Here is a 17,520-nt window from a genome sequence, read left to right as displayed (position 1 = left end):
GCTATTATCCAAGGAAAATGCTAGGGAGACCAACATTATCTACTATCACAAGCCCATATAAAATTCTTAAGAAGATAAGAAATATAATACGAGGCACAAAGCACTAGCAACCAACAAGACTGCCTAGCTATTATTATTGTAGATGGCATTGGTAAAGAGAAAAGAGAAAAATTAAAGCATTGCATCAAAGCAGACGAGAGCGAAATAAATTTGATTATTCAAAGAGGAGCAGATGAATCAGTTGGAAAGCGCTCGAGTCTTGAGAGAAGGTGTTGCTAAGGCAGATGAATCCTTTTTTTATCTTTTACAAATGAGTGATTGAATGAAAGAGAAAGTGAAACTGGAAATTTCAGGAGTAGGGCTGTAATTCATTTTCCTCACTGATGAAATTTTCAATCACCTGAGTCTCCCCTTTTTCACTTGAGTTTTATGATCAAAATCTGTGGCATCGGATTATTTTTCAGTCTCTACGGACAGCCTGCTTTAAAGAACACTCATACGAAAACAAATGCACAAAAAGCCTTCACTATATAAATCACCTCATTTATACAATGTTTTTACAGGGATAACAAAATTATGGAAGTAAAAGCCTAAGGTTAGAGGAGCTGCTAAAGAATGAGAAGAAAAGGCGGATAAACTCAATAATCAGGACAAGTGGAAAGCTACTATACAAAGAATGGTACAAAAATCCCAGTGCTACTCTACATTTTGGGTATGCCTAAGGTTGTTTGAACAATATACAAAGGGTGACTAAATATTCCCACCCCCCATAAATAACTCACTTCTTGGTCTTCGACCCCCTCAATCGCTACCAACACGCCCAACCGGTGCAATATACAAAGGGTGTGCGCATATCGATCTCGAATCTTGAATTGGGACTAGGCTTGAAAAGGGATAGAGTGTGAGTATAGCAAACTATTATTGGGAAACTTGTGAACGTTGGAGGCCTATAAAGAATTGGAAAGTGTTGAATAAGAAGAGGTAGCCTTAGGAGGACCTAGAGAAGAGTTTGAAGATTCTACAATGGTTTCAAGGTCAAGTAAAGGTTTTAGTCTTCTCTCCACCTCATTGCTTTGTAGGCTTATCTCCTCCGAAACCATAGACAAAGCAGAGTTGCAAGATTCTTCATCCCTGAATGCTAGGGTCCATCTGCCATCAACCAAAGCTTTTGTCTTCGCTTTCCCATAGGCACCATATCTAGCAGGTTCCACAAAGGGGAAAGTGGATGGACGGATCCGCAAGTGCATCCATCTTGAATGCTTATCGTCAACTTTTGGCTGAAAGCAATGACAAGAAAAGATTAGATATATGTGAAACTATAGCAGTCTGAAATTATTCAAAATAATAAATAAACTAAGTCGTTATTACAAACCTTCCACAGAAAACATCTGGTACTGTTTACCAATATGAACTGTAAAGAGAGTACCGCAGAAATAATATACATACTAAACATATTCTAAGCTTAAGAAAACCATAAGATTGAATATAAACAAACGCAAAGGAAGCATTGATGCTATAAATGCTACACAAAAATGTGAAATCAAAATAGGAAAGCTATAAACATACATCGGAACCAGCCAAAGGTGCAACCATACGGACAACTCCATAAGGCTCCTTTAAGGGTAACTCTTCAGCTAAAACAACCCACCCAGATGCACCCAAAGAGATCGCTAGAAAGCAAAAATGACGTTCTTTGCCCCTCTCAAACGCAATTCTACAAGGCACAGCATCAACTGCATATGGCAGCAACAGAAATTAATCAAGAAATACTCCATGTTGAGTTAAAGAAATAAAATATTTTATATGAAGTTGAAGTGTATGATGGCTGTCAGAAAATTAAATTAGCATGTACAGGTCATATGTACTAATACTATTAAACTTTCTTACAGTTACAAATATGTGCAGGATAGAGAACTAACCAAGCCTTAGCTCAGTGCCAAGCTTTGGACCTGAGGAATCTACACCAGCACTTTGTGCACGGGAATTTTCAAAAACATCAGCTGGAGGGTTAATAGGAGGTTTCTCAGGCAAGGATCTACCAACGGAGAAAATTTGAAGTTGATGTTGAAGCACAAATACCTGAAGTATGATAAAGATTAGCCGCCAGAACAATGTTTCAGGTATCACAAGGGGCTACATAAGACAAATGCATCTGACGTGCTTATGTATTTGATAGATAAACTATAACGTTCTCGTTTTACTTCTTTATTCAAGATTCACAGGCCAATGACAAAAATACTGATATTGAGCTTCATGGATGCGCCAGTATAATCGTCTATCTGACAACATCGTATAAATTTTATAGAGTACCAACGCAAACCTTGACCAATTCACACATCCTTTGACCAGCAGCAAATGATGAATCACTTGTTATACCATCTGTTAGGAAAACAGAGACATTAATTCAATGTCTCCTTAAAACAACATTGGAGGTTTCAAAATCCTTCAATTAAATATCCACAACAGGTCTCCATCCTACCTTCAGAAGAGAACTTCTGAGATGATAACAGAATGCACTTGGGCTCTTTCCGAGGGGAGGAGGCCTCTATTGCTACAAGTTTCCAGAAAAACATCAATAAAACATTTAAAAAACCAACTCATAATTCATAGAAATTTTTTTTTGAATTACCTCTCTTGCACCTTTTCCATTCATCACAGAGAATTGTAATAAGTAGATCTGGCCAGATTCCTCTGGTCTCTTTGAGAAGAGCACTAGCACAGTTCTTATACGAATCCTGTATGAGAAAAAGAATATTTGTACACAATATGTTTAAGTATTTTATCTGGAAAGTTTGGAAAATATGGACTCTACTTAGATGCAATAAGAATTCACAGAGAGGTTTTTTTCTTGTTGAGCCTATGCATTGTTGTTCTTTTCATGTGGGGAGGTCTACATCTATGCTCCATGGGCGGAACATAAAAATGTAAAAACAATGTCTAGGATCAAGATCCCTTCCAGATCAAAAAGTAGAAGAAACATTGGCCTACATAGGCCTTAAAAGACACATTTCTATTAATAATTTTAATACTTTCAAGAAATATTGTCCACTCCCTTAATTGGCATCTCCTAAATCTATAAGGCCTGCAAGATAGTACAAAACCACAAATAAGAGTACAAAGGGTCCCCATGCCAAAAAAGGAAATAAGTCTTACGAGCATAAATTTTAAAAACCTTGCCAAACAGGACACAACAAAATTATAAACAATAGAAACATATATGAAAGAAAGACGATAAAAAAACAGAGTTCATACCAAAAAGAGGGCATCAATAGATGGTTCCATTAACCCAATTCAAACAAAGTACATGAAACTGTTAAGACTGCCATGTCCTAGCTAGTACCTAAATTCTTATCCACTAAAACATGAACTTTAGTCGTATACCAACAGAAGTACCATACATATAATATGGGGTTCTTTATAAACCTAAATAACGAACACAGATAATATGCTATTCTTCTACTATTCTGTCTGTCGTAAGAAATAAGCTTACATTCAGCAACTTGAGATGATGGCTGTTAAATTCTGCCTGGCTATAAGGAAGTAACTGGCGCAAAAGCCAACCACCATCCCATAATGTCTCTGCAGATATATTTGAACGGCAAAAAAGACTAACCAATGCGTCAAGCACCTAGGCAAACATACCAAGAAATATATTAGGGTCGCAAATTTTAAACAGACAACACTGTTCCATTTCAGTTGAATGATACAAGGGGAAAGAAAAAAGGGTCTGCGTGATGTAAGAGAGAGAGAGAGAGAACACAGATGTGCTTAGTAATTGTATAAAGAGTAAACTGTCATTTTACCCCTTAAACTATCACTAGATTGTGAATATACACCCAAGACAATTTTTTTCCGGTAAATTAATGACTTGCTATATATTCAGGACTTGCCGTCAACTTTCACAAAGTCCATCTAATTTGCCATCAACAAGTGTCATGTGCACAGCAGGTGGTCACTTTTTGAGGGCAAATCATTTTACAAGATAAAATAACTGTTAAACAAAAAAAAAACAAAAACAAAAAACATAACTCATCTTATCCCCTGAGAACTTCCCCAACCCCGACAACCATCCCATTCCTAGAATTACCTGGAATCTGTGTACGCGAGGGCTAGCTCTCACTTCCAGAGAAGAACACGCAACTCCATACTGCTCCTGTAAGTTAGAAAAGGTTAACCAACAAATGAAGAATTTATAATGATAGGCAACAACTAACAATGAAAACAAGCTAAAAACTTAAAGAAAATGGAACATTCTAGAACTCGAAACCTTAAATTTTTATTAGCTATGAAAAAGATAAATAACCATAATAATGATTAACCCAAACTGTTGATTCATTGACACAACTTGAAAGCTTGGAACCAGTTCCGTAAAATAATTGGCACTCAAGGAAATGTTAGCCTCTGGAAAGACACGTAGTTACAGTCATCGACAAATCCCTATTACAGGAAGACATGTAGTTACAGTCACTCAAGGAAATGTTAGCCTCTGGAAAGAAGGTGGATGAGCACACATTTGGGCCTGGAATCGATGAAATTCGGGGAAAACTTGGAACCCCCCGGGTGGTTACATTTTGGTGCATAATAGGGGTAAGAGGAATAGACAACAATATAAACACCGTATTTAAAGAATATGTGTGCACACACAGAATGTAGTGTTCAGTTAAATGGTTTACGAACACGATAGCACTTTCACTCCAAGGGAATGCAATATGGATAACTTCTACACCCATGGATCTGTGTAAAAAGTTGACTTACAATTTTCAAACTGACAAAGTTACTATGGTAAAATAAAACGACTAAACTTTGCCATTCGTTCCCACAAAAAAAAAGGGTAAACGCTTTGTGTCTTTTCTAAAGAAGAGATTCAATGAGTGCAATGAATGGTTCAGTAAACGTAGCTCTCTCTGGAATACTCTTTTGCAAGCAAGGAAGAAGGATGGCCACATGTTTACTGTAAAAAAATTATTACCTTAAGCTTTCGTAGACAGCTATCAAGTTCACTACCAAATTCGATACCATCTCTCGATGAGCCACTTTCTGAAGAAAATAGTTGCTCTTCACCTAAGCCTTCACCAACCAAAGCTTGCTGCAAGAATGCAACAAGAAAACAAGAAATTCAATTAAATTTCAAACTACACAATGCAACAACATTTTCAATCATATAAATTAGTTGACAGTGCAGATCTAAATAAAACCATCAAAACCCAAAAACAAAACATGGATAAAGACACCAGAAGAATAACTACAAATTGTGGCAAAGCATTGCTCTAGGCATGAGTTATAACTTATAAGACCAAAAAAATGTTGGAAAAAATCTCAGGCTCATATCAAGTAGGAAAAACTATACATGCAGCTACCCCAATTCTCTGCTTAACTTAAATAATCCCTCAGTATGCAAATCACTTGGACATCCTTTGAGCTATCATTTTCTTTATTTATAATTATAACTCTTGTGACTCAATAAGGGGATAAATGACAAGAGTCGCAAATGGAAAAGAGGAAATTAAGGTTCTGTAACATTTTCAAAAACCGTTTCTGCAAAAATGAAAACGAAAAAACAAATTTGTATTTTCAAGATTTGAAAATGCGTCTGGTAACTTCATCCAAGACAATTTCAGAAAACAAAAACAGTGAAATCTGGTACCAAAATGTGAAAATAACAGAAATTGTGAAGAAAAAAGCGACCCCTCTCCATTAATACCAGTATTTTAAAATGATAAATATGCGCGCACACAAAATTTCACAAAATTCACCTAAAATTATTCCAAAACTCTATTCGTTTTTTCATTCATAAAAAGAATTGTATCCCCATATTTTCCTTCTTCAAAACTATAATCCGAACCAAATTTATTTATTTTCCAGTAAATAATAAAAACAAAAGTCTCATTATCTTCTCTCTTCACTTTCAAGGTCTAACCCTCCCTCTCTCTCTTCACTTTCAAGGTCTACCCCTCTCTTCATTGTCTCTATCTAACCCCGTCTCTCTTCATTTTCATTGACTAGAATGCCTCTCGGATCTCAATGAAAAGCCTCTCGTTCTTTTTTGTGCCTCATGATCAAAAATTCAGGATGATATTCTCCGTCCACCACAAAATTAGATTAGATGGGTTTTCTGAAGGTCACCCTTCTGGTCTTTGATTTCATTGTTTTTGTCTCTATGGAGGTTGAACAGAGAGAATTTCTGAAGAGACCAAAACAGCGCAAATGAATGTGAGAGAGAGATTGTGAATCCACATATATAAATCCATCAAATAAAAATAGGAAATTGGAATCCTTGAACAATCTCTATTTCACCAAAGAAGAGTGACGCGAAGAGAGTGAAAAAGGCGTAGGAAAAGAGAGCCAAACGGAATTCTGACTCTCCATCTTTTCACCTTCTAATCTCGCATTCTGAAAACATTTTCAAAAACAACGAAAATGTCCCAGGGATGTTGGGGAATCTCTTTTCTAAATTTTATTTTCCGCATTTTCTAAATCTGCTTACTGAATGCATATCTCAGCGGTTTTAAAAACAAAAACGAAAAACGGTACCGAACATTGGCCTATGTAATTGACAGTACTTTAGTTTTATTTTTTGTCCATACAGCTCTGATCCATTTCTAACCAAGGAATTCAAACAATAAGATTGCTATATCTCGTTGTTCACTAAATTGTCAAAATTAGGTCATATCGAGAAAGCATCTATGGACGAAAAATAAAATTATTGCTTAAAAGAAGCGGAACAGGGGAAGCTTAGATCGAACAGTACCCATAGAGAAAATAAAAGGCACTGGACATATGAATGCACAGACAACACCATTAACTCAAGGAAGTCTTGTGTAATCTGGGAAAACTAATTGGGGTGTACCTAAGAACCAAATAAACTGCTAAAGCCAACCATTCCAAACTAAAGTGACCAGTTTGGTTCTGTTTTCAAAATTTATTAGGGTTTATTTGATTTTTAAAATTCCAAAATTTGGTTTAGTTTTGGTCTTCAAAAATTTGAAAACTATATTATCAAACCGACCCAAAGGATGCTAAACCAGACCCTTTGCCATCCACATGTCATCTAAGTCCTTGAATGACAAAGTTATCAACCATTCTATTCTAATAATTCTTTTGTTTTCTGAGACTCTGATTAGATAACTCATTTCTCAAGCAGAAAAATATCACAAAGATACTTAGGAGGAAAGGCATACCAGCAGGAGTTTCTTATGCTGTTTGCGTTGTGGAAGAATTCCAAGAGCATCTAGCGTTGATTCATCCAATTCTACAAAAGTGCATATTTGGTCAGAAACAGCGACAAGAAACAGTTGTGTTAATTTGACAGAAGTGGAATTTGGTAAGGAAACAGTGATAAGAAGCAGGTGCAGTGAGATCTGCATTTCAGCAATACAACCTTTTGTCTGCAATAAAGTAGCTAGTACACTCAACGAACCCGCCACTTGTACATCGTCCCCACTAGTAATATAAGAAATCAAAGCCTCCCTGCACAGATGATCAACATAATGATAAATAACAAACAAGATAGTTGGAAAGATTTGGGATTAGGCCGAGTCAGTTGAGTTGCATTACTGAGATTGTTTCACAGAATTTTATGTGCATGGATTCATCCTCCTGAAATAATCTAAAGAGGATAATGCATGATTTCCACGGGACAGTTCTTAACAACAACTCAGCCTTGTTCTAACTATAAGGATCGAGTGTTCTTATCAAGTGAAAGAAATTTAAATAAAATTTGTAATCAAAAGCACAGTTTCAACTTCAAAATGAACAGCAATATCGCTTCAGGAAGCAAAAATCAGCACAAACATGTTTTCAAACTTCCAAAAATCTCTGCTCCACTCATAAATAAGACATGTATCCCAAATTTAATTTTCTTTCTTTTCGACTTCCCATGTCAAGAAAACTTGATTTCATACGTCTAATTTGAAATTTATAAGACAACAAAAAAAGTCTTTAAAAGAAAAAAGAGCGTACAGTTTAACAATCAAGAGAAAACAAGTTACTTCCAATAAATGAACTCCAGTGTGGCGTAGTACATCATAAGGCAAATTTCAAGATCAGATAAGCACGTAAAGGAACACAAATTATCTTCTTCTTTATCCTTATTATGTTTACCAGAGTGCCAAACTAGAGAAACACATTATGAATTTGATTTTGGCAGGCTAATAAAATCAAAATAATAAAAACGATGTCACTGAGCAGAGCAGAGCAGTCTATCATTAGAGACTTACTCTTATTGGAGTAGGAAAAATATTTATTTATTTATTTTTATTTATTTTTGTAGTTGTAGTCAATCTCATCATGTTACCTCAAAGACAAATGAAAATCACAACAGTCATTTTCTCTTGGGACATCCGCTGAGTGGATTTGGGGAGAGCTTGACAAGTTTGTCACATCAACTCTTAGTATTCCAGCATCTGCCTTGGTTAGATTATTACTGTCTGGCGGTTGACTTTCATGTTCAAAAGCACACAAAGACGTATAGCCATTGGGCTTAGATCCGAACTTTGGTACGACAGCATCTAATGGACAGAAAAGAGCAGCAGCAATGGTATTGGCCAAATCCTTGATTTTCACTATGCGCAGGATGCAACAAACTAAATACAAAGAAGTGGCTGCGCCAATTTGTACCCCCTGGATTTACAAAGCTAGCAAAGGTTAAAAAAGAGCATGTTGCATTCTTGTAGTTATAAAAGAAGCAAAAAGGGTATGTTTCCATACTTCGACAGCTTTTCTTGTAAGAGAAGGAAGAAGCAATGGAAATATCAAAAGCCGCAAGATGTTATCTGTAATTAACTTCCCAACATCAGGAATTCCTGCAGAAATAACATCACTAAAATAGTAGAGACTGTCCTCAATCTCATCAACAGCGGCAGAAATTAATGTGGTTGTCTCTGCAGATTCAGCACCCAGATTTCTGTCTCAAAATTCAAATGAAACTTTTTAGAGAAAATAAATGGAGCCTGCTATGGTAAAATTAGAATAATGCTATCACTCTTACTTCATAGTGTCAGAAACCAATGCATTTAGATTGATGCACTGCTTTCGGAAAAATGTAACCAGGTTTGAAAAATAATCTGCATGAGGGGCACTAGTGACATATCTATTGACAGACTCATCTCCAACTGAAAATCAGAACAAACTTTTACGTATCAAAATAAGTTGCAGTGAACAGGGTAACACTTTTTAGTTGTGAATGTCTTAAGTTTATTAAAAAGTGACGAAACTCACCATGATAAACATTAAGCGTCAAAGCCCGTATGGCAGTGCGGACCATGCTCTCCTCATGAAAGGCAAAATGTATTGCCTCAACATAGAGGGGAAATGAAACCACTTCATCCTAGATGCAGAAAGAAAAAGAGAGATATGCAGGAAAATTAGCAATTAAAGAGATTAACTAATCAATGAAGCCTTTGCATACAAAATTTAGAAGTTATAGACGATAGGCAAGCAATGTGCAAAATTTAAGGCAGGACAAGTAAATCATAATCTTCAATTCCTCATACTGTATCTGCCTGAATGTATTTTGTAAAACTGGAGGCTATTTTTAAGGAGTTAAAATGTCAATCTTGGCGCCTAGTGATACAGAAATTGGAAAAGGATCTAGCAATCTTCCTTAGATGTTCCATGCAACTGCATTCAGGTAATCACTAGCTACGAAACAACATACATAAAAAGTTTAAAGTGAATTCCATTTGAAAGATAATTGTAAGTGCCATAAACACATAAAAGAGAAGAAAAAAACCATTACTTACATTGTGAGTCTTTACAAGCAAAGAAACTGTATTCCTATCTAGCTTTCCACTTATTGCTCTTCACAGCCCATACCGCACAAACATAGCAACCAAACATGTCAGAAAAAGTACTAGTTACAGAGAACTTGTATATAGGGTGATCATCTATTATCATAAGGACAACAAAGAAACCAAAAACAAACCTTAAGAAGGATATGTAGTATGACAGTAGTTCTTCATTTTGGAAATCAAACGAATAAGTTATCAAGTAGTTCATATGTTCATTACTGAACATGTAGTCTGCAAAAAAATTAATTGGTCACACCACCAAATCCATCAAAATGGTTATAACCAACTGGAGCAGCTAGAGCAACTGCAAATTTATTAGTATCTTTCTTCAGAAACAACTTACATATAGCATGTTCATTTTTTAGGTTCTGGATCATAATGCTGATTGTTTGCAGCAACTGAAGTGAAACACTCACAGTTCTGCTAACCTTCAATATTCGTACAAACTCTCCCATGACTTGCTTCTCCATGAAAAATCTGGAAAATTCACAGGACAATGTGAAAAAAGTACCAGTAAAACATACATCAAGCAACACTAAGTATTGAGAAGTCTTACTCGAAAAAGGTCGAGTCATGCTGGTCCCCATATGTTATCAACTCCGCAATTGATCTCAGCGCTTCAATAACGAAATCCTTTATAACAGACTAAATGTTGGTACATTGAGAAAACAATTTCAATAACAGAATTCAGCTGAAAGAGGAAGAAGATTGACTCCAATTACCTTGTTCACTTCATTCACAATCTGAACTTTTACCAGCTGGTCAGTTAAATACCTACTCCAGTAAGACAAATGTTGATTAACGAACATATCTATGACAAATATTTAATGCCAAAACATCACATAACATGTGTTTCAATCAAGGTCCAAAACACCACCAGTCCTCTAATGAACCAATGCTCCTGAATGGCAACAGAAAGAAATAATGAACCAATAGAACTTCAGGATTGGAAAAACTGTGACTAAAAAAAGGTTCTTTGTTTTTTATAAGAGACCAAAAAAAAGCATCTCTGGAATTGTATGTTAGGTACCATCAATGTATTAGAAAAGCACAAGTACTGTAATTTGTAACCAGATAGATACAAAGGGATTCTTATAATTACGAAGAGGAGTTTTCAATAATACAGCTAAGGTTTAATATTTATATAGCATATCCTTTTCTATGGGTATATCCCTACCACATGGTATTCTAATTTTTTCAAGATCCAGCATGTCTGAGCCTTGTCTTATTCTAACTCCACAACTATTGTGTTGTATATATACAATTAGTCTTGTTTCTCAGCCATGGGATCACACATGGACCATTGGGATACTCATTTAACGACATTAATCGTCCATGTGGCTCAGAAAAATAGCTCATTTAAGGACCCCATTTGAGTGAATGCTAATAAAAATGATCTCATTTAAAGGATGTCATTTGTCCGATAAACACTGAAATTATGATCATAGCTAAACGATTTCCGTTTTATTTTATTTTTTAAGGGATGATTATTAAAGAGACCTAAAAAGTTAAGGGTTTGAAAACGGACCACATTGTGAGGTTGGCCTGCGCACCTCCTGGTCCTCAAGTTGCTTCCCCAGTGACCACACAAATCATCCAAAAGGTAATAAGAAGTAATCTTCTAAAGGAGAATATTAAACCCTTGTTCCTTTCCTCTCTAGTTTTTTATTTGACAAAAGATGAAATCCTTTTCCACCCTTATTGATTTCAAGCTCAATCCAGTTAATTGTACGCCTTCTGTAAATCGTCATGAACTCCTCCCAATCAAGATAAACCTTCAACATGCTAGTCCTAGAGCAAGCAGCAGGCTTCCTTGTGGCTCTTTAAAACTTATAACATGTATGACTTGCATTTCAACTAGCTTACCACCTTATTATCTTTACAACACCAGCACAGACCCAAGTGGTTAAAATTGTGCGTTCTCCAAAATTCAAATTTTTTTCCACAGAACATTCAAGCTGGTCCAGCTTCCCCTTCACGTACACAACATTTGTTTTTTTTTTTTTTTTTAATACAAGCAATAGTCTAAACTACAAGGGAGAGGGGGGGTTTCACACACACACACACTACCAAGGTGCCATGGAGGTTCGAACCCCCGTTGGCCCTTCATGTACTCAACATGATTCCTCAACCTTGATTGAAACCTCTTTCTGCATCCTCTATCACTCACAGTCCAAAGGTACAGTCTCCAACACTCTTTTTACTTATGTCAAGCTGGCTTCCTACTTCTCAGTTCGAATATTTGGCTACTAAATTTCCCTCAGACAATAGCATCCTCTATTAAAAACTACAGAACAAACAATGTTGTCACCGGCAACGGAAAGTTCTTTACTTATTTTAGCATACAGAACTTGTATCCACGTAAGTTCTTTACCCTTCACACTAATTTTACTTCTTGGAATGCTAAACTCGCTAATTTATATTTCCCTATCTTTCCCACCACTTTCTCAGAAATCAAACAGAACAATAAACATAAAAACAAAAAGAATCGTCTTTGTACCCTACTTAGACTTCTACATACAAATTAACTCTGCAAGTCCAAATTATAATCTAAAATGTAAAAATTTCAGTCACAATATAATCAAATTCATCAAAGTGACCATGCAGTAGCCTGTAATTACCCTAGTTAAGCATTAACACCAACTTAATTATAAGAAAACCAACGAAAAATTCAAAATTGGAGCTAAATTGAGCTTGAATTCAATATGGGGCACACAAACCTGAGCTCGTCTAAGGAGAACCGATCCCTGGGCTTCCAAAATGAAAACCACATGATTTGTTTTCCGAATCGTTCAGATTAGAGCACACTATTGGAATTCATTCCGATAGGGATTTCGAAGATCGACCGCGAAGGGCAGCATATATACACCATCGAAGTTCTCCGAGCAGCTTCGGAAGATGTGTTTGATTTTGATCAGGAGATGGAAAGAAACAGAAATTTTGCCAGAAAGGCAAGGAGGCCTTTCATGAATCATGCTTGCCGAATGCTTGCCGAGCTGGCAAAAGTGGGTCACAGTATTTTGGGCCGGGTTGAATTTCTTTTGGGCATGACTATGGGTTCATTTGCTAGAATCTTTTGGGCCTGATAAGCAGGGATAAGGGCGCGAAAACAACAACTAAAACATAAAAGGGAAATAAGATTACATTGCCTAATGAAAATTCTCCACTGACAAGGACAAGATGTTCGCACCAAAAAAAAAAAAAGACAAGGACAAGATAAAAAATGAAAAAAAAAACAAATTAAGTGTTATAAATCATGTAAAATATCATAATCCTATATAAAAGAGTTTAGTGAGAAGGAAAAGATACACCATGGATTCTCCAAGTTCTCTCTTGTTCTCTCTATCCTTCAAATCATTTGACTAATTTGTTCTTCTAGTAATATTGCATCCATAAACTACCAAGTGTTGAATGTGAATAATAACTAATATCGCATATAGCAATTTCACATGTTCATATGATTGGGCATTAACTAATTTTGTTTCATGGATATTTGTTGTATAATTCTAATACAAATGCCCACATAGTTTTTTTTTTTTTTTAATTTTTTCTTTTTCTTTTTTCTTTTTTTGGGTAAAAAGAGTACTTTATAGAAGAACACCAAAACTGTGAAGGGCTACAAACCAAAAAGACAAACCAAAGAGGTCAGTCCCAAAACAGTAAACAAAACAAACGGAAAAAAAAAAAAAAAGAAGCTGAAAGAGAGAACTTAGAAAAGTGTCTAGTTCGGTGGGCAAGGTAATCCATCCCGTGAAAGTATGTAGACCAGGGCAGTTGGAGGTCGAATGACCCAAGCCTCAGCACACAACCCCCTTCATGCTTGCAAAGCCACCCAGTCAGCTGCATGGTTCACGTCTCGAGGAGTTCATGCCCATCGGAGAGAAGAGAATGAAGCTTTTAGCATTCTAATGTCATAGAGAACAGGGTAAAGAGTCCAGTTTAGGACAGAAATATCTTCCTGGACAGCAGCAAAACAAACCTTGGAATCAGTTTCCACAGTAACATTAGTGAAACCTCGTACATGTGCCAGCTCCAATCCATTCCGGATCGCATAACATTCCGCCTGCACAACTAATAATGACTGGAAACAATGTGCAATGCCATCAAGCAATATACCAGAATGATCCCTTATCACAACTCCATCAAAGGCTGCATTCGTAACTTTATCCCAAGCAACATCACAGTTTATTTTGAAAGTCCCCACTGGAGGATTGACCCACTGATGACTGATCACAGGTGTATTATTGAAATGGTTTCTATTTTCTTTCGAGCTCACAAGTGAGAGAAATTCCACAACACTTCTATCCGCCAAGGAGGCCGTGAGTTCTGGCAATGGTGGGCAGGAATTTGAATTGTCATGCACCATTTTACAACGAGTTTTACAAATAGCCCAGCTAGTAAAGGCAAAGTGAGTCATAATCCATCATTTCTCCTCCAAATTAAAGGTCTCACACAACCAAAGATCAAGAATCCAGCTATGCAACGAAGTGAAAGCTTGAGGTAGAGGTCTGTAAGCAATACAACTAGCAAACCACACTTTGGCAGCCCAAGGGCAAAGGAAGAGTGTATGCTCAATGGATTCAGGTTGTTCCTTGCAAAAAGGGCAAATGGGAGATTGGCAAAGCTTGCGTTTGAAAAAGGATCTCAAAAGTGGGAAGGAAACCATTGACAGCATGCCATAGGAAAATTTTGATTTTAGGGAGTGTTTGGAAATTCCAAATACGAAACCAGACATTAGAATCAATCACATGAGAAGAGCTTGTCTTCATCACAACCTGATTCTTTTTATGCTTCATAAGATAGTAATATCCAGATTTAACTGATTATCTCCCATTCATAGTATTTGGCCAAATAAGTCTGTCAGGGAGATCCGAATTGCTGATAGGAATTGCCATGATTGCTTGGGCATCCCGCAAAGAAATAAACGCTCTGATTTGAGAGAGATCCCAAGTATGATGATGTTTATCCATCAGCTCAGCAACAACAGTTGGAGCATGTAGGGGCACAGGACAAGAGGCCCTAAGATACCCAGGGTTATGTTGAGGTAGCCAAGTATCAGACCATATATTAATGGTATTGCCATTCATGACTTGCCATCTTGCTCATTTGATAAGAATCTCACGCCCTACCAAAAAGCTATTTTAAGCCCAAGAAGCCCTGACACATTTTCCAGCCTCCAAGAAACCACAATGGGGATAATAAAGACTTAAGAACTCTAACCCAAAGTGCAGTAGGGTTCGCAAGAATTCGCCAACATTGCTTAGCTAAGAGTGCTTTATTAAAATCGTCCAAGTCTCAGAATCCCAAGCCGCCACAAGACTTTGGTTGCCCAAGGTTAGTCTAATTTCTCCAATGAATTTTATCCCCAGAGTCGGAGGAGCCTCACCAGAAATTAGCCATGATCATGCCAATCTCATAACGTAGAGTATAAGGTAGTTTAGAGCATGTCATCGGGTAGGCAGGTATTGCCGAGGCTACAGCCTTAATCAGAATTTCTTTCCCTGCATACGTTAAAGCTTTACAGTTCCAGCCATGAATCACTTTAGTTATCCTCTCTTCAATATAACTCAGGGCTTCCTTCTTAGATCTTCCCTAAACAGTAAGTAATCCTAAATATTTCCCAGGATTAACATCAAGTTGGATATTTAAAACATCACAAATCTCAATTCGTAACTCAGAAGGAACATTTGGGCTAAAGAAGATGTTCGATTTATCCAAGTTAAGTAACTGACAAGAAGCAGTGCAATACCACTTTATCAGAATATCCAGTCTACGACAATTAGCAGGGGAAGCTTTGAGAAAGAAAAGAGTGTCATCTGCGAAAAATAAATGAGAGATGAGAGGTCCTTCCGTACCAATTTTGATACCATTCAGACTTCCATTCGAGCAACTCTTAAAAATAAGATGAGAAAGGGCTTCATTAACCAAGAGGAAAAGATAAGGGGAAAGAGGGTCCTCTTGGCATAGACCTCTGGTAGGTTTAAAATATCTTCCAGCTTTACCATTGAGAACAACAGAGAAAGTCACCGAAGATATACAAGTCATCCCCAGAGAGATCCACTTGTTGCAAAACCCCATTTTGACCAGGACACCTTCAAGGAAATCCCATTCAATGCCGTCGTAAGCCTTATTCATATCAAGTTTAAGACCCATCTCATAATTCTTGCCATGCTTTTTAAGCTTCAGGCGATGAAAAAGTTCATGTGCCACCAACACATTGTCCTGTATTTGTCGATGAGCCATAAAAGCATTCAGATATGGATAAATGATCTTAGACAGGAGAGGCTTCAATCTATTAGCAAGGACCTTAGAAATGATCTTATAAGCGAAGTTACACAAGCTAATCGGTCAAAATTGACCAACTAATTCCAGGTGAGGAATCTTGGGTATCAGAAGAATCTCGGTCATGTTTAATTGTTGCAAGACTGTTTCATTACAATAAAACTCTCCTGAAGCAGCATGAATAATTTGACAGACAAGAGACCAGTAATGCTGATAGAAAAGTCCAGAGAAGCCATCTGGCCCAGGAGATTTTTTTGCCCCAAGATCATAAGCCACAGCCTTGCACTCCTCTTCAGTAATTGGCATCATGAGACCAGAATTCATATTTGGAGATATCACCATAGGAACACAACCCATCACCTCAGTCCAATTTCGTGGCCCAGTCGAAGTGAACAATTTTTCAAAATGAAACTCAAATTCTCTTCGGATCAGCACTTCATTTTCCAGCCAAAGGTGGTTCCCCGTTTTAATTTTCAGGATTCTGTTTTTCTGCCTTCTCTGGATTGTAGATAGATGAAATTTTTTTGTATTTTTGTCACCCGCCGTTAACCACTGAATTCTAGATCTCTGCAACCCATGTTGCTCTTCAATTTGCCACAGGTGTTCAATAGCAAAAGTCAAGGCATGAGCTTCCTCAGAATTACCAAGATCCCTAATATGCACTTGAGCTTCCTGGAGCTTTTGAGTTAAAATATCAAGCTGAATACGGCGGTTCCCAAATTTTTCCTTACTTCAAGTCTTGAGAAACTCTCGATAGAATCCCAACTTGGCCACCAACCGAGCTGCAGGACCACCAGAGATTTTCTTCTCCCAACCATCATGAATAATTTGACCACACTCATCATCTTCCACCCAATAAGATTCAAACCGAAAAGGTCTGGCTCTCTTAGTGAGATGAGGATACAACTCCACAGTGAGAGGGCGATGGTCAGATCCAATGTGACACCCATGTAAAACATGTGCCTCTGGCCAAAGTTGTAACCAATTGTCATTCACCACAGCCCGGTCAAGCCTTTCTTGGATATGGGCTACATTATTTCGAAAGCATCTCCATGTGTACTTGGGTCTTTGAAAACCCAAATCAGTAAGAGAATTTGCATTCAAAAACTCCAGCATATTACAATGACAATCATGACTGAACGAAAGGCCACCATCTTTCTCATGTTGCCATAAAAACTTATTAAAATCACCAATACAAAGCCAAGGCATGTCACCCCCCAATCCAGCTCATCTAAAGAATCCTAAAAAACTCTACGGTAGACATGTTCAGGAGGACCATAGAACCACAAACCTCGCAATAGGGATCCATTCTAAACCTCCAAGTGAATTTCATGTTTCCACCAAAGACCCAACCCTCCAGAGGTACCTAAAGGCTGAACATAGTAACTTGAATCAAAACCCAATTTGTTCCGTAACACATCCATTCTACTGCCTTCCATGCAGGTTTCAG

At 37.2% G+C, this 17,520-nt stretch overlaps 3 protein-coding genes across 5 annotated transcripts; all 3 read right to left on the bottom strand.

Annotated features, from left to right (window-relative positions):
• Positions 1-501: 501 nt before the first annotated feature.
• On the bottom strand, positions 502-12,738 carry LOC110758419 (CLEC16A-like protein). Of its 3 annotated transcripts, none has more exons than XM_088253782.1 (21): positions 12,509-12,738; positions 10,511-10,689; positions 10,345-10,421; positions 10,132-10,265; positions 9,923-10,019; positions 9,741-9,798; positions 9,217-9,325; positions 8,987-9,110; positions 8,707-8,902; positions 8,294-8,619; positions 7,379-7,467; positions 7,179-7,249; positions 4,970-5,086; positions 4,088-4,153; positions 3,491-3,628; positions 2,630-2,735; positions 2,480-2,551; positions 2,321-2,379; positions 1,920-2,079; positions 1,567-1,733; positions 502-1,277 (listed from the first exon to the last, which is right to left on the bottom strand). In XM_088253782.1, exons 2-21 carry the CDS (start codon positions 10,595-10,597, stop codon positions 948-950), a joined length of 2,583 nt encoding a protein of 860 aa, XP_088109908.1. In that variant the 5' UTR covers positions 10,598-10,689; positions 12,509-12,738; the 3' UTR covers positions 502-947. The 3 variants fall into 3 exon arrangements, with proteins under 3 accessions (XP_088109908.1, XP_088109902.1, XP_021815970.1); XM_088253776.1 differs by having other exon boundaries at positions 10,345-10,433; positions 10,511-10,562; XM_021960278.2 differs by having other exon boundaries at positions 10,511-10,562.
• Positions 12,739-13,653: 915 nt separating this feature from the next.
• LOC148297188 (uncharacterized) lies at positions 13,654-14,154 on the bottom strand. The gene has a single exon (XM_088253385.1). It carries the CDS (start codon positions 14,152-14,154, stop codon positions 13,654-13,656), a length of 501 nt encoding a protein of 166 aa, XP_088109511.1.
• A 2,648-nt stretch (positions 14,155-16,802) lies between these two features.
• LOC148297187 (uncharacterized) lies at positions 16,803-17,279 on the bottom strand. The gene has a single exon (XM_088253317.1). It carries the CDS (start codon positions 17,277-17,279, stop codon positions 16,803-16,805), a length of 477 nt encoding a protein of 158 aa, XP_088109443.1.
• Positions 17,280-17,520: the final 241 nt, after the last annotated feature.

Source organism: Prunus avium, chromosome 1 (genome assembly GCF_965620075.1).
Source record: "Prunus avium chromosome 1, drPruAviu1.hap1.1, whole genome shotgun sequence".
NCBI lineage: Eukaryota > Viridiplantae > Streptophyta > Magnoliopsida > Rosales > Rosaceae > Prunus > Prunus avium.
The sequence above is the reverse complement of the archived record's forward strand: the minus strand, read 5'-3'. Positions and strand labels throughout refer to the sequence as shown.

Bases quoted from the DNA above. Each gene is read 5' to 3' on its own strand.
- LOC110758419 (XM_088253776.1), bottom strand. From the start codon at position 12,561: ATGTGGTTTTCATTTTGGAAGCCCAGGGATCGGTTCTCCTTAGACGAG. The intron at 7,468-8,293 runs GTAACATGATGA...TCATCTGTGCAG, and splicing joins GATTTTCATTTGTCTTTGAG to GGAGGCTTTGATTTCTTATA. The intron at 2,552-2,629 runs GTAATTCAAAAA...GGAAACTTGTAG, and splicing joins ATGGAAAAGGTGCAAGAGAG to CAATAGAGGCCTCCTCCCCT.
- LOC148297188 (XM_088253385.1), bottom strand. From the start codon at position 14,154: ATGGTGCATGACAATTCAAATTCCTGCCCACCATTGCCAGAACTCACG.
- LOC148297187 (XM_088253317.1), bottom strand. From the start codon at position 17,279: ATGCCTTGGCTTTGTATTGGTGATTTTAATAAGTTTTTATGGCAACAT.